Genomic DNA, 15337 nt, shown 5'->3' with positions numbered 1-15337 from the left:
GTTCTTAACATGCTGCCAAACCAGAACCCCAAAGATAATTCAAAGAGATCTGAGGACAGTATAAGTGGCAGGTGACCAGAAACAAAGACATAAGGGGTTAGAAAGAGCAGAGAACTGACTCAACAAAGAAACCAAGGTTTACTCTAAAACATTCTCAGATGCTATTACAAGAAACAGTCCAAATCTGAAGAAGTCATGGTAGTTTTGTTTGCATGTCAGAAGACACTTCCAATGGTTAAGAATTACAGTGCCAGCACAAAGCCGTCCACACACAGTAAATGCTTGTTTCCTCTCTAAGATGCCCACACAAAAGCAGCAAATTCCAGTCCTCATGTTTAGGAATGAAAACTCCACCCAGGCCTAACTGTACAGCTGAATACAGGAGGTTCCAGGATAATAAGAATTTCCTTCCCTACCCCTTTTAATCATCCTACCCGTTTTAAACTGATTATCTCTATAAGAGCAACCCCATCTTCTCTCAGTGTTCTTTCCAATCCATGCCTTTTTAAAAAATGTTGTCAAAGAAGTGGGGTTAGATAGGAGAAAAAGGAAGAAGAGACTATTTTCCTCTTGATTTGACTTAAATAATAGTATAAAGAAGCAAGCATAAGGTGGTTTCTTTATTTCTTTTATCCTAGCCAGGTTCTCTACTAAAGCTGGTGAAAACTGGTGTCCATCTCAGGCATTCAGTATTTTTCCCTATTTTTCTCCAACTAAACCTATCCTGCAAGGGGGACCATGTCCCAGTGATTATATGATACATTTTCTCCCAAAGTTGTCTGGCAGTATTTCCTTCTGATGGGGTCAGGAACTGGAGTTCTCATAGGAATATCAGTCATTTTTTTCTCCTTGATAATATAGAACTTCTCAACAGACATATACTATACATAAAAAAAAAATTTCAAGAAAAATTGTAGTATAAAAATTTTATAATGGACAATTTTACCAGATTTCAAAATAGTGAATAATTTCTCCAACAGGCTACATTTCTAGAAAGCTTTCCTAAGAAAATAATGGGGATAGTGTATAAAGGAAAATGGAAGGGTAGGTTTTAGTGTTCATTATAGGTTTAAAAAAAAAAACACTGGACAGAAGCTAAAAATCCATCAACATGAAAATGACTCATAAAACACGATAGAGGCATGCACTGGAAAACTACATAGCCATTAAAAATGATAATGTGGGAATCTATACTTATTAACATGAAAGGAAACAAATACAAAAAATACAAAAGTCAGTTATAAAAGAGTGAAAAAAAATAAACTGTATATGCCAGTATGTGAGTAAGAATCATAGAAGTGCCGAAGAATATATACATCAAAATGTTTCATTTCTTCCTTATCCTTTTAGCTCTATTTCAATATATCTATACTTCAGATATTTATCTGTAGGTAAGAATTTTTTACAGGGCATTACTTTTATAATAAAAACATAAAAGGAATTTCTCTTTATGAAAAAATATCATGCGCTGCTTACCATTTTGTTCTAACAGAGTTGACAATGTATTTGCAGATGCCTGGAAGACTTCTTTTGATGAAGAATGCAACAGCATGGAAAGCATCACTTCCCTATGAACTGGGACTCTTACACAGAAATTCAACCACAATATTAATAGTAATGTTTTTAATAATTTGCCCAAACATTCATTTACATTATTTAATCTCTCTAACAACAAGTAAGGGTAAATAAGCAATACTTTAGCCACCTCCAATTATAAGAGTGAATTCTAGTGTAGCAGTTTTAAATTTAAAAGTTACATTCAAATCCATAATACACTAATACAATTAGCATTACTATGTTTCTTCCAAAGATGATAAACAGTGGAGGAAAATAAGGTACAGCAGATATAACAAAAGGTAATAGGAAGAAAAAGGTAAAAAGAAGAAATGAAAAAAAAGGCAGGAAGGTAACACTTACAGGTAACAAAGAGGAAACTAGAAAATCATAAAGAAATAGAGTGGACTTTAAAGGTATAGAACATAAACATGTTTTCGTTTAAAAATAGTTGTATTTTTTTTAATCTATGGATATTGAAGGTAAATGCTATAAACATTATAAATTGTAACATGAATCTGCCTTACCCTAACCTCTTAAGTAGATTGGTTAAAGTGGGATATTAGGATGCTGGTCTGGCCTATGGTTTTGAGAAGAATTATTTTTTTTAATAGTGATGTTTCACTAAATAGTATCTGTGTCATTAATTCCATTCTGCTGACCAGTGGGACAATAAAGATAATTATGCAAACAGGCTGTCCAAATTTGAGATGTAGAATATCACTATTTAACATTTCACAGTTAGTCATTAAAATTTTAAAACTCGGGGGATACCCAGAGCAAATGACGCAGGTATAAGCAGTTTCCACAAAACACAAATGGATATGGACATGAATCAAATCTCACATACATGTAAGTCTGGGCTGCAGCTTGTATCTTGGGGAAAGAGGGCTGGTCCTATGTCTGAAATGCCACTACTGTTGAAAGCTTCCTCAGGAGATGACAGCTTCAAATAACCCTCTCAACAGCAGACAGGTCAAAATTGCCACATGAACTGGGGAATCACCATAGGAAGCTTTCTAACTAAATCTAATTCCTGATGTTGACAACCTGCTCATTAATCATTGTTTCAATTTCCATCATCTGAGATTAATTAATATGGCATTTTTAAGAGATCAGATTGGAAACTGAAAGAAACTTTCTCCATGATTCATAAATTACTAAAAGATTCTTGATTCCAAATGTCTCAGTAATAACTCTCAAACATACCATCTTTTTCTAACTATTGAAGGCAATGAGATCAAAACATTATATATGCATTACTATTTTGTGGCATCACTCAAAACATAAATGCCTATATAAAAATATTTGTAACAAAAAATTACAGTTATGGTATTTTATATGTATCAATGATATTTTCTATCATATAAAATCAAAAGTACTGACTGGCTGTCTTCATCTCCAATCTTCTTGTGTAAACTGTTTTGGTACATAAGGAGATTATTTAATGCCCAGCATGCAGCCTCCTGGATTAGAGAAGGGGAGGAAAAGAAAAGAAACCGGTCAAAACATAGATTATTGAACAAACATAATGTTGAATAACTATAATATTCATAAGAAAGTCCAACCTGTACATTTTTGTTTTTTCTGTGCCACATTAATGCTTTATAACAGGCTTCCAGCCAAAACAATTTTTCTTCTTCCTCTTCATTACCATTCCCCTGATTCTCATTCTTTTCCTCAAGATCTTGATTTAAGAAAATGGTCTCAGCTTGAAAAAAGGTATATATAATTTATTTATAGTTTGAATAACCAAGTCTATGTTTGTATCTTAAAACTTTACCTACAAAGTGAGTTGTTCTTTAGTTGAGGCCTTGTTGATGATAAAACATATCTAATATATCACAAACCTAATGTAAGAGTATCACTCATAATATTGCCACCCCATCTAGATAAATAAATAATAAAACAAGGAAGAGGGTACCAAACAAAATTAGTAGACGACAGAACATTCGCTACTCAATTATAAAGCTAAATTAAAGAGGTAAGCCAAAACCCTATATGACTGAGACATGTGCACTTGTAACCATAGTTAATTTCCTTGGAAGTATCCTCTCTTGGAAAATGAGTCACATTAGGACAGTAAAGCCTTCTCTACATATGACTTTCTTGTTATCATGTTAAGTTTCAAGATCAAATGCAGCTATGAGAATATCGTTTTCGGTAAAACTACTTACTGAGGAGCGCTAAACAGCTGAGTGCAGAGATTTGCAAGGCTGCATTCTTTGTATACTGCTGCACAGCTTTCACCACAAACTCATGTACGTTGTTTAATACCAAAATATAAAAATAATTCCCTAAAAGTTTAAATAAGGCATTAGCTGAATTGTCATCCATGGAATTTAAATTAAGTTTAATAACAGTGTATTTAAATAAATACATTTGCATAGTGACAAGTATTTTGCTGACATTAAAAACACAATTTAAAAAACCACATAATTACTGTAATTCAAATAGCTTGAAGTGATTAAGCTTTTGAAAATTTGTTTCATGCTGTCATTTATTATCTTATATATACAATAAAAGTGACTGAAAAATAATGATACAATTTGGGTTATTTTAACTTTGTGTTCTTTGACTCCCTTTCACATCCATCATCATATAAAAACAATGAAGTGTTTATTATACATAACACTATGAAACTCATTGTACAAAATAACTGTCCTGCTTTCAAGTAGATAGAAATTTTAAAAACCTTCCATCTTTATTAAATCCTTTTACATCAATGAATAGTGTTCAAAGAACTCACTGAACACTTAATATGATTTAACCTTGTTTATGATGTTCTTAGAAGTATAAGAGATTATTTCACCCTCTCTAACCCACCCCAAGAAGGAGTCCCATACATTTTTATGAATTCATTAATCTGAGAATCAGCAACACATACAAAAACCTGTAACCTTTTAGAAAATAATTTGTAAATAATATTACAGAAATCTTTATATAAAGTAGACGGATAGCTTTCTCTCCACCTTCTGTCAATGATGTGCCTCCTTCCATTTCACTTTATTTGTAACTCACATAACGGTCACCAGCTTTCCTTCTAGAACCAAGAAGGAAATACCTATTTAGCTCTAAGTTTTTAGAGCTAGTTTATTGAGCTAAGTTTTTTGCTCTTACTATTGAGTTATTGATTTATCCATGAGACACAAAACCAGAGATACAAAAGAAATACTAATAATACTACTAATCAAGGACATCAAAATAAAGAGGTAGTTTAGGCTTCTAGTAGACCAAGAAGGCAGCATACAATTCTCCAGTACCGCATTTTTCCACAGAATCTTTGAACAACTAGCAAAAAATGGAAGAACCGTCTTCCTCAGAACGCTAGAAAATAATTAAAAGGTGAAGTGCTGAATCAAGAAAATGCAACTTTAAGAAATAGTAGTAGAAGCTCTTGGTGCCCCTGCTAGCCCTTTTCCCACCCACCCCTTGTATGATGTGAAGCCAGCCTATGCTCCCACAGTGAGTCCCAGGCCTATCCCTATGTACATATTGTGGTGCACATATGTCACTGCCAATTTATCCAATGGCAGCCTGAAGGCTGAACCCAGAAGACACCTCTCAGGTTCATCCTTTCAAAACTTACCCTGCAGCTGTAAAGGCAGCTTGCAGGCAGTTACAGCAGTATAAAAAACAATTAAGTTCAAGTGGCCTGGGGCAAAAGAGTACCTGCTTTAAGTCATACAACAGAACAGCCAGGACAGAGAGAAAGTTTATTTCAAAGGAGGACAGAGGGCATTATCTTATAAACAGAAGAATTCCTAAGGCCATGAGCAAGCACAAACTCAGGACAAGACACAAATTTAGAAGACAGCAAGGAACATGCACTTCACATTCACTTCAGGAGGAATTACTTAATAAGAGGGCAAAACTCTGAAGGAGAAGACTAGCCAAGGAGAGCCAATTTTCAAAGACTATGAAAGATATTTCTTGCATTAGTTGTTTTTTGTTAGATCCTGACACTCAAGGAAATCTCTGCCATATCACGAGCTGGAGAATACATACTTAAGGAACAGACAGCTCAGGGATTAAGTCTCAGACTTTATTAAAATTGTACAGTATACAAAGACTACAAGACAAACAAGAAATGATGGTCCATCCAAAGGAAAAACATAAAAGTGCAGAAACCATCAAGAAAGAAGACCACACTCTGGACAAACTACACAAAGTCTTTAAAAACATGATCCTCGATACACTCAAGGAAACAAAGGCTGAAAAGAAAGGACACTAGGCAGTAGACTAAAGGGGCATAAAGAAATAAAGACCTCCAGTAAAGGTAACCATATGGGTAACTATATATGCCAATACTATTTTATTGTATTTTGAGGAGTATGTAATGCTACTTTTTATTTCTTACAACTCTAAAATAGAAACAAATCAAAAGTAATCATAAATCTATGGTTTTGGAATATAATATATAAAGACATTTGGAATAAGCACAACAAAAAGGGGGGGGGGTGCAGAGGGGATACAGAAACAGTATATGTGTACGCTGTTGAAGTCAAGCTGGGATCAAACCAAATATGACTGGTACAGATTTAGGGTGTTAAAAGGGAGCCCCATGGTAAACACAAAGAAAACATAAGAAAGATATATACAGAAAGAAATGAGAAAGGACTCAAAATTGTATGCTACCAAAAATGAAATAAATAGGAAAACAGGCATTAATGGAGGAATCAAGGAACAAAAAAAGGTATAAGACTTACAAAGACCAAACAGCAAAATGGAAGAAGAAAGTCCTACATTAACAGCAATTACATCAAAAGTAAATGGTTTAAACTCTCCAGTCAAAAGGCAGAGATTGGGAGACTGGATAAAATTAAAGCATGAGCAAACCATATGCTGTTTATAAGACACACACTTTAAACTTAAAGACACAAGTAAGTTGAAAGAGAAAAGGTAGGAAAAAGTATACCATATAAATAATAACTGAAAGAGAGCTGGGATAGTTACACTAATGTCAAATAAAATAGACTTAAAGTAAAAAATTGTTTTGAAGGACAATAGAGGTCACTTCCAATTAATTAAGGGTTCAATACAACAAGAAGACATAATAATTATAAATATATTTGCACTAAAAGCAGAGTCCCAATATAATTGAAGTAAATATTGTCATATTTTAGAGACCAGATGGGTTCTACATTAATAGTAGGAGACTTTAATACGCTGCTTACATTAATGAATAGAACATCTACACAGAAGATGAATAAGGAAACAGAAGACTTGAAAAACACTATAAGCCAAGCAGACTACAGATATATATAGAACACTTCATCTAACAGCACTAGAGTACACATTCTTCTCAAATACACATGGATCATTCTCCAGGAAAGGGCATATGTTAAGATACAAAACAAGTCTCAGTAAATTCAAAAATATTGGAATCGTAAATATATCATCTCCAACCAAAATGGAATGAAGCTAGAAATGAAGAACTGGAGAATTCCTAAAGACTTAGAAATTAACATACTCTGAAACAAGCTACGGCTCAAAGAAGAAATCAGAAGGGAAATAAGGCAATATCTTGAGGCAAATGGAGATGAAAACATAACAAATCAAAACTCATAGAATGCAGGAAAGGTAGTTCTGAGAGGAAAATTTATAATTCTTAATGCTCACATTTAAAAAAAGGAGACAGTTCTCAAATCAGAGACCCAATCTCACAAGGGGAAGATCTAGAAAAACGAAAATCAAACTAAGCCCAAAGCAAGAAGAGGAAAGAAATAACAAAAATTGATAAATGCAATTAGAATTTAAAAAAAGAGAGAGAGAGAGAATAAACAAAACCAAAAGTTGCTTCTTTGAAAAGATCAATAAAATCAATATACCTTAAGCTAGACTAACATGGAAAAAGAGAGAAAGGATACAAATAACAAAAATCACAATCAAAAGGGGGGAAATGTCTACCAACCCCCACAGAAATAAAAATGATTATAAGAGGATCTCTACACATAACTGTACACCAACAAATGTGACAACCAAGAAGAAATGGACACTTTCCTAGAAACACACAAACTACCTACACTGTCTCAAGAGGAAAGAGAAGATCTCAACAGGCCAATTATGAGTAGAGACTGAATCAGTAATAACAAACCTTCCAACAAAGCAAAGTCCAGCACCAGATGGCTTTAGTGGTGAATTTCCCAAATATTCCTAGAAAGACACCAATCCTGCTCAAACTTCCAAAAATCTGAAGTGGAGGGAACACTTCCTAACTCATACTATGAGGCCAACATCACCCTAATTAAAGATACCACAAGAAAAGAAAGATACAGACCAATAAGGGTTATGAATCTAGATGCAAAAATCCTCAATAAAATACAGCAAACCTGATGATGTTAAGAATTACTGATTGCATATGTAGAATGGAATGATTTCTAAATGTTGTGTTAATTTCTTTTTTTCTTTAATTAATAAAAAAAAAAATACAGCAAACCAAATCCAACAGCCTATTAAAAGAACTGTACACCAGGATCAAGTGGGATTTATCCCTGGTAGGCAAGGTTGATTTATCTAAAGAAAATCAATTAATACAATACATCACATTAACACAACAAAACAAATGAAAAAAATGCATGCTCATCTCAATTGATGCAAAAAAGGCATTTGCAAAATCCAACATCCTGTCTTGATAAAAACACTTAGAAAATGAAAAATAGAAGCAAACTTCTTCAGCATGATAAAGGACATATATGAAAAACCCAACACTATTATCAATGGTGAAAGATTAAAAGTTTTCTGTCTAAGATCAGGAACAGGACAAGGATGCCCACTGTCATCACTTATCATTCAACATTGTCCTGGAATTTCTAGCCAGAGCAATTAGGCAATAATAAAATAAATAATAGGCATCCGAACTGCAAAGGAAAAAGTAAAACGTTCCCTATTTGTAGATGGCATGATCATAAATACAGAATATCCTGGAAAATCCACAACAAAGCTTTAGAGCTAATACATAAATTCAGCTATGTAGCAGGGGACATGATCAATATGCAAAAATTAGTGTTTCTATGCACTAGTAATGAAAAATCTCAAGGGGAAATCAAGTAATAGCATCTAAAGGAATCAAATATCTAGGAATAAATTAAACCAAGGATATAAAGGACTTGCACACAGAAAACAACAAAATATTGCTAAAAGAAATCAAAGACCTAGATAAATGGAAGGACATTCTGTGTTCACATATTGGAAGACTCAATTTTGTTAAGATGTCAGTTCTAGCCAAAGCAATTTACAATTCCACTCGAAATACCACCAGCATTCTTTGCAGGAAAAGCCATTCACCAAATTTATATGGAGGGATAAGTTGCCCCAAAGAGCCAAAACTATCTTGAAAAAGAGTGGAGTTGGAGGACATATTCTTCCCAATTGTAACACTTATTACAAAGGTACAGTGCACAAAACAATCTGGTACTGGCACTAGGATAGATATACAGACCAATGGAATTGATTTGAGAGTTCAGAAATAAACCTTCATATTTATGGTCAATTTATTTTTGACAAGGGTGCCAAGTTCCATCAGTGGAGAAGGAATTATCTCTTGAACAAAAGGTGCTGGGAAAACTAGACATGCATATGCAAAACAAGGAAGATGGACCCCTACTTCACACCATATACAAAAATTAATTTAAAATAGATCAAAGACCTAAATAGAAGAACCATGAATATTAAACTTCTAGAAGAAAACCTAAGGAAGCATCTTCAGGGCCTTATTTTAGGGAATGCTTTCTTAGACTTTACACCAAAAGCACAGGCAACAAGAGAGAAAACAAATAAATTGGTCTTTATCAAAATGAAAAACTTTTACTCATCATGAAAGTACAAAAATCTGCACAAAGGGAAAAAATATTTGAAACCACAAATCCAATAAGGATTGGAAAAATAAACAAAACTATGGCTCAACAACAAAAAGACAAACAGTCCAATCAAAAAATGGACAAAAGATTATTTGAATAGGTATTTCTCCAAAGAAGATGCACAAATGGCCAAAAAGCAAGTGAAAAGACATCCAGCATCATTAGTTACCAGGGAAATGCAAGATATAACCATGATGAGACACCATTTACACATAATAGAATTGCCAGTATTAAGAAAAAGAAAAAACAAAGGAAAATAATAAATATTGGAGAGAATGTGATAAATTAGGAACATTCATTTACTGTTGGTGGGAATGTAAAATGATGTAGCTGCAAGGAAACACTTTTTGGCGGTTCCTTGGAAAGTCAAGTATAGAATTATCATAGGGTCTGGCAATCCTGCTTCTAGATATATCCCCACAGAATTGACAGCAAGTACCTGAACAGATTTTTGCACAGCATGTTCAAAGCTGCATTATTCACAAAAGATTAAAGCAATCCAAGTATCCATCATCAGATAAATGGATAATCAAAATGTGGTATATACATGCAATGGAACATTATTCAGCCATAAAAAGGAATGAAGTGCTGATACATGAGACAACATGGATTACCCTTGAAGACATATGTTGAGTGAAATAAGCCAGACACAAAATACAAATTATTTATGATCTCACTATTGTGAAACAATTAGAATAGGTAAATTCACCGAGTCAGAAAATAGAATACAGGTTATCAAGGGCCGAGTAGTGGTAGGTAATGGGAAGTTAAAGTTTAATCGGTATAGAAATTCCTTAAGATAATGGAAAAGTTTGGTAGTGGATGGTGTTAATGATAGCTCAACATTGTGAATGCAATTAACACCAGTGAATTACCTACTTGAATGTGGCAAAAAGGGGGCAATTTCAGGTTATTTTAAAAGACTGCCCTACTCAATCATGAACTCTATAGTAAAATATGGACTTTATTTAATATCATAATTACAATAACAGTGTTTCATCAATTGTGACACAAGTACCACAAAGTGTTAATAATAGGGAAACTGTGTATGGGGGCGGGTATATGGGAAGTCTGTATTTTCTGCACAATTTTTCTCCAAATCTACAACTTCTCTAATGAAATATAATTTATTTTTTTTAAAAAGCAGTTTAACTAGGTTATAGCCCTTCTCTGTGAGCACATTCCAAGTTCTCAACTCTTCCACATTCATGCAGCCCAAGTGATTTCTGATTATGGACAATCACTTCAAAAAGATCCTCTTCTACTCTTACCAGCTTGCCAATATCTAAACTTCAGTTGTCCCCATTACCCTCTTTTCCCTACTAATATTCCCTTAGTACCGCCAACAATTGCTCTACTATCTGATGCAGGGAAAATGTAAATAGACTGGACTTGTCTTGTTTTCTGGCCAAATAAAATTTACAAGAAATTTATGTGACAACACACAGAAAATTGTATAGAACACTTAAATCCATCAAACCCATAATTAATTACATACTTTGACCAAAAAATGCTAAATATTTATTGACTTGGGGTTTTTATTTTACTTATGAAGAGAAAGTTAAAAGTTTTCTGGAAACCTAGGTTCAATTCCTGGAGTCTGCCCATGTAAAAAAAAAAATTTTTTAATGTATTTGGCTTCTTTTTAAACAATAATAGGAGGAATAAAAGATAAAGGAGAATAAAGCACACTTAATCTGAAGATCAATTTGACGGCTTTATATTTTTTAAAGAACTTACAAATTAATTCAAAATTTAAATATGATATGATAGTTCGCACAATATTTCATTTCCACAGTATAATACTAACCACTTTTAATGTGACATTAAAGGTTTGTTTGATTCACCAAGTATCATTTTCTTAACTACCTCTGTCAAACCACATTGTCTTTCGGCTCATTTAAAGAGATGAAGGTGCATTTACATTTTTAAGGTAACTTGTACAGTCTGTAACTTGACTGTGGTAAATTGTAGAATAAACAATTTACAAAACAAAGAATTGTACATTAGTATGCTGATCCATTTGAAAAAGTTAAGAAGTCAATTGTGAAACTATTCTCAATTATCAGCCAATTTGTACAACTGTGTCCTTTCTGAAAATATAATTACTACAAACACACCTGCTAAAAGAGATGACCTAGTAAATGATTGCTCATTTAAAAGACTGCTTTATTTCGTTAAGGGATACAGAGATATGATGTTCTAGTTTGCTAGCTGCCAGAATCCAATTACAGTTTCAAACATACAGTACTGAATAGGGATTAGAAGAAACAGTTGCCTTTATAAAATGGGATTAGGATTAAAGCATGGCTTTTCTAGGGTACATATATACGGGTTCTCAAACTGATTTCACCCTACTTACTAGCTATATGATCTTATACAAGACACACACACAATTGCTGAACTAACAGTCCTCATCTGTAAATGCGGAGAAAATAGTAATTTCCCATCTTCACAGTCATTTCAAGAATCATAAAAAAAAATCATATGTATGAAAGTACTTTAAAAATTGTGAAAGAAATGTGCAAACAAAAGACATAAATATCATACAGTTTTAGTCATAATTGAACACTCAATAAATGCTTATCAAGGAAAGAAATTACAAACTGAAGGAGACTAAAATATAATCCAATTTTTAAAAATTCCATTTTAACCACAACTACTAGGAGCTTTCTTAATGCTAAAAGCAATTTCCAAATTATACAGGAGATATAGGAATTTCAGAAATGAAAATAAAAGTTGCACAATAAAATAATGAAAATTAGTTTTTTCAAATAAATGATGATTTTTTTCTAAAGTTGTAGTGATAAAAAGCTAAATGCTTATTATAATAATCCTTATTTGGTACAAAACATTTCTGGTGATTCTTCTTAGGAAAGGCCAACAGTACCAGTTTCCAACAGATAATGATTCTACATTATTATTCACCAGGCACTCATTTTTTAAGGTATTGCACTGCTTGCAAAAATATAAAGGAAATCTCCAAAGTGGGAAAAGGGGAGAGTTAATAAGCAGCTGAAACAAGAACTATGAATGAAAGCAAATGTACAAGTTGGAGTTACCCTGTGGGAAAATCTGAATTCTGGCACTGATTAGCAGACTCATTTGGGCTCGCTCCAAGGTGGTATAGATCAACTGGAGTCTCCCACATTAAGCCTGAACCTTAAAATGATCCTAAAGTGGTCCCAAATTAGTTCTGTGCCCTGAGCTCCTGTAACTTAAGTTCCAGAATTCCCAGAGCTTAAGTTCAATCAAAGAGATACTCACAAGTACAATTACAGAACATAAAAGAAAACAAGCCCCTATGACTGACTGACAGTCAGGGTAAAAGCAATGGATTTAAATTCCCAAGATTTTCACATATTGGAATTATTAGTACCTATCACAAAATAGCTATGTATTATTGATTAAAGCCATAAAAATTAGAATCAAAAAGAGAGGCAGGACAGGCCACAGTGGCTCAGCAGGCAGAGTCTCGCCTGCCATGCCAGATACCTGGGTTCGATTCCTGGTGCCAGCCCATGTGAAAAAAAAAAAGAGAAAGACACAAAGAAAAGAAAAAAAAAAAGAGCAAGAGGCAGTCAAAAGTAACGTGACCATCATACAATGGAATACTATTCAGCCATAAAAAGGAATGATGTGCTGATACATCCAACAAAATGGATGACCCTTGAAGACATCATGTTGAGTGAAAACAAGCCAGACCCAAAGGATAAAGACTGTATAATTTCACTAATATGAAATAATTACAATAAGCCAATTCATAGAGTCAGAAAATAGAATACAGGCTATCTATGGCTGGGGGAAGGTAGGGAATGAGGAGTTAAGGCTTAATTGGTACAGAATTTCTATTTGGGGTGATGGAAAAGTTTTGGTAAAGGATAGCAGTGATGGTAGCACAACATCATGAATGATTAATACCACTGAATTTTATATTAAAATGTGGTTAAAAGAAGGTATTTCAGGTTGAATATACGTTACTAGAATAAAATTTAAAAAAAAAACAACTGTACAACACAAACACAAGCCCTAAAGTTAATTATCAACATAAGTAAATATAATTCTAATAATATTGTTTACTTCTGTAATAAACAATTTAATAACATATCCAATTGTAAAAACAAAGTAACAATATTAATGCAAAATGTTAATAAAGAAAAAACTGTGGGTTTAAGGAAGGGTGTTTACAGGAACTCTAAATTTTATGCATGATTTTTCTGGAAACCTACAACTTTTCTAATAAAAAATGGTTTTAATGACCACCAAAAGTAAGACAGACTTCCTAAACACATTTATTCCATCTAAATCTACTCACCTCCAAAGTAGTTTCCCAATAGAATACTGGCTAGTAACTTACAGAGCAGGGAATGGGTATGCTGATATTTAGAAAATTCAATTGTAATTAAAAAGGATCACCATCCAGTTAAAAATGTTGTATTTTCCAAACACTTTTTCTCTTTGAGAGGATAAAGAAAATTGTTAATAGCATATCTCAAAATTCACAAGCTATATACATATATATTTATATATATATATATATATATTTTTTTTTTTTTTTCGCATTGGCAGGCACCAGGAATTAAACCCGGGTCTCCAGCAAGGCAGGTGAGAATTCTGCCTGCTGAGCCACTGTCGCATCGCCCTACAAGCTATTTTTATCTTTGTAAGTATATGATCTAGAATTTAACGTTAACCTAAATATGATCCTGGATTTTTAGCAATAAAAGTATATGAAAATGTCATAACTTTTAAAACAATCCTCACAGTTTTTCAACCGATTTTTAAAATTTTGTTTGGGAATAAAGGCACAATCATATGGAAAGAACTAAAGCAAAAAGGAAGGAATGAATAAACTTTCTCAAAAAAAAAAAACAGTAACCTCAGGGATTTGAAACTTAAAACAGGAGATTTTAGAAAACGTATATAAAATTGAATAAATGATCAAAATGAATTTATCACAAGAGTACACAGTGGTTTACCATTAGAAAACTTATTAATGCAATTCTCCACATTATCAAAATGAAAGGAGAGAATGATGTTAGTAATTGTATAATTTGATAAAACTCAATATCTATCCATGATTTTTTTTAAATCTAAAATAAAAAATAAAAGCAAACAAGGAACAGAAGGAAACATTTCAACCTAATAAAAGCTGTCTTATCACAAAAAAACAAACAAATAAGACAAGATAATACAAAACAACTTACAGAAAACATTATTCTGGATGGAAAAAAATATTAGAAGTATTCCCTTTAAAATCAAGAACAAGACAAGAATGCCTACTAGCCCTGCTTCTATGCAACACTGCATTACCAATTCTGGGCCATGCAGGAAGATTAGGAAATGAAATAAGGAATACAAAAAGCAGTAAGGAAGGACCCAAACTTTCATTATTCACAAATTATCTAACTGCTAAATAGAGAGCCTGAGAGGATTTACAAACATATTATTAAAATTAATAAAAGAGTTTAGAAGTTGGGTAAGATTGATATACCCTTCCCCCCCCCAAAAAAAAAAAACTTGCATTTCTCTATGTGGAAAAATATAATTTTTAAAGAGATACCATTTATAATAATTAGAAAAAATAAGGTATCTAGAAATAACTAACAAAAGATATGCAAGACCTGTATGGAAGAAATAACATAGAGATGTCAGCTCTTCCCAAATTGTTCATAGATTCTGTAGAATTCTAATGAAATTCACAATGGAGCTTACCAAAGAACTGGATAAGTTGATTCCATAATTTATCTGGAATAATAAAGACCCAAGAATAGCCAAGCTATATTCCCAAAAAACAAATATATGGTGACTTAACCTGATATTTTTCAGATATCAGGACTTACAGAACTAAAGTAATTTAACTACTATGATACTGAGCCAGATAAATCAACTGACCCAACAATCAGCAAGAACAGAAACAGACT

At 33.0% G+C, this 15337-nt stretch overlaps 1 protein-coding gene across 2 annotated transcripts in view; it reads right to left on the bottom strand.

The window, feature by feature from the left end:
* Positions 1–15337, bottom strand: part of LRRK2 (leucine rich repeat kinase 2) — a 156028-nt gene that overhangs the window by 121006 nt on the left and 19685 nt on the right. For both annotated transcript variants that reach the window (XM_077170530.1, XM_077170531.1), the window contains exons 8-11: positions 3732–3851; positions 3123–3265; positions 2941–3020; positions 1477–1583 (exon numbers count right to left, since the gene is read on the bottom strand). In XM_077170530.1, the coding sequence (XP_077026645.1) occupies positions 1477–1583; positions 2941–3020; positions 3123–3265; positions 3732–3851 (450 nt within the window). The remainder of the gene's footprint in view (positions 1–1476; positions 1584–2940; positions 3021–3122; positions 3266–3731; positions 3852–15337) is intronic.

Source organism: Tamandua tetradactyla, chromosome 7 (assembly GCF_023851605.1).
Source record: "Tamandua tetradactyla isolate mTamTet1 chromosome 7, mTamTet1.pri, whole genome shotgun sequence".
Classification (NCBI taxonomy): Eukaryota; Metazoa; Chordata; class Mammalia; order Pilosa; family Myrmecophagidae; genus Tamandua; species Tamandua tetradactyla.
This window is presented reverse-complemented; position numbering and strand designations above follow the sequence as displayed.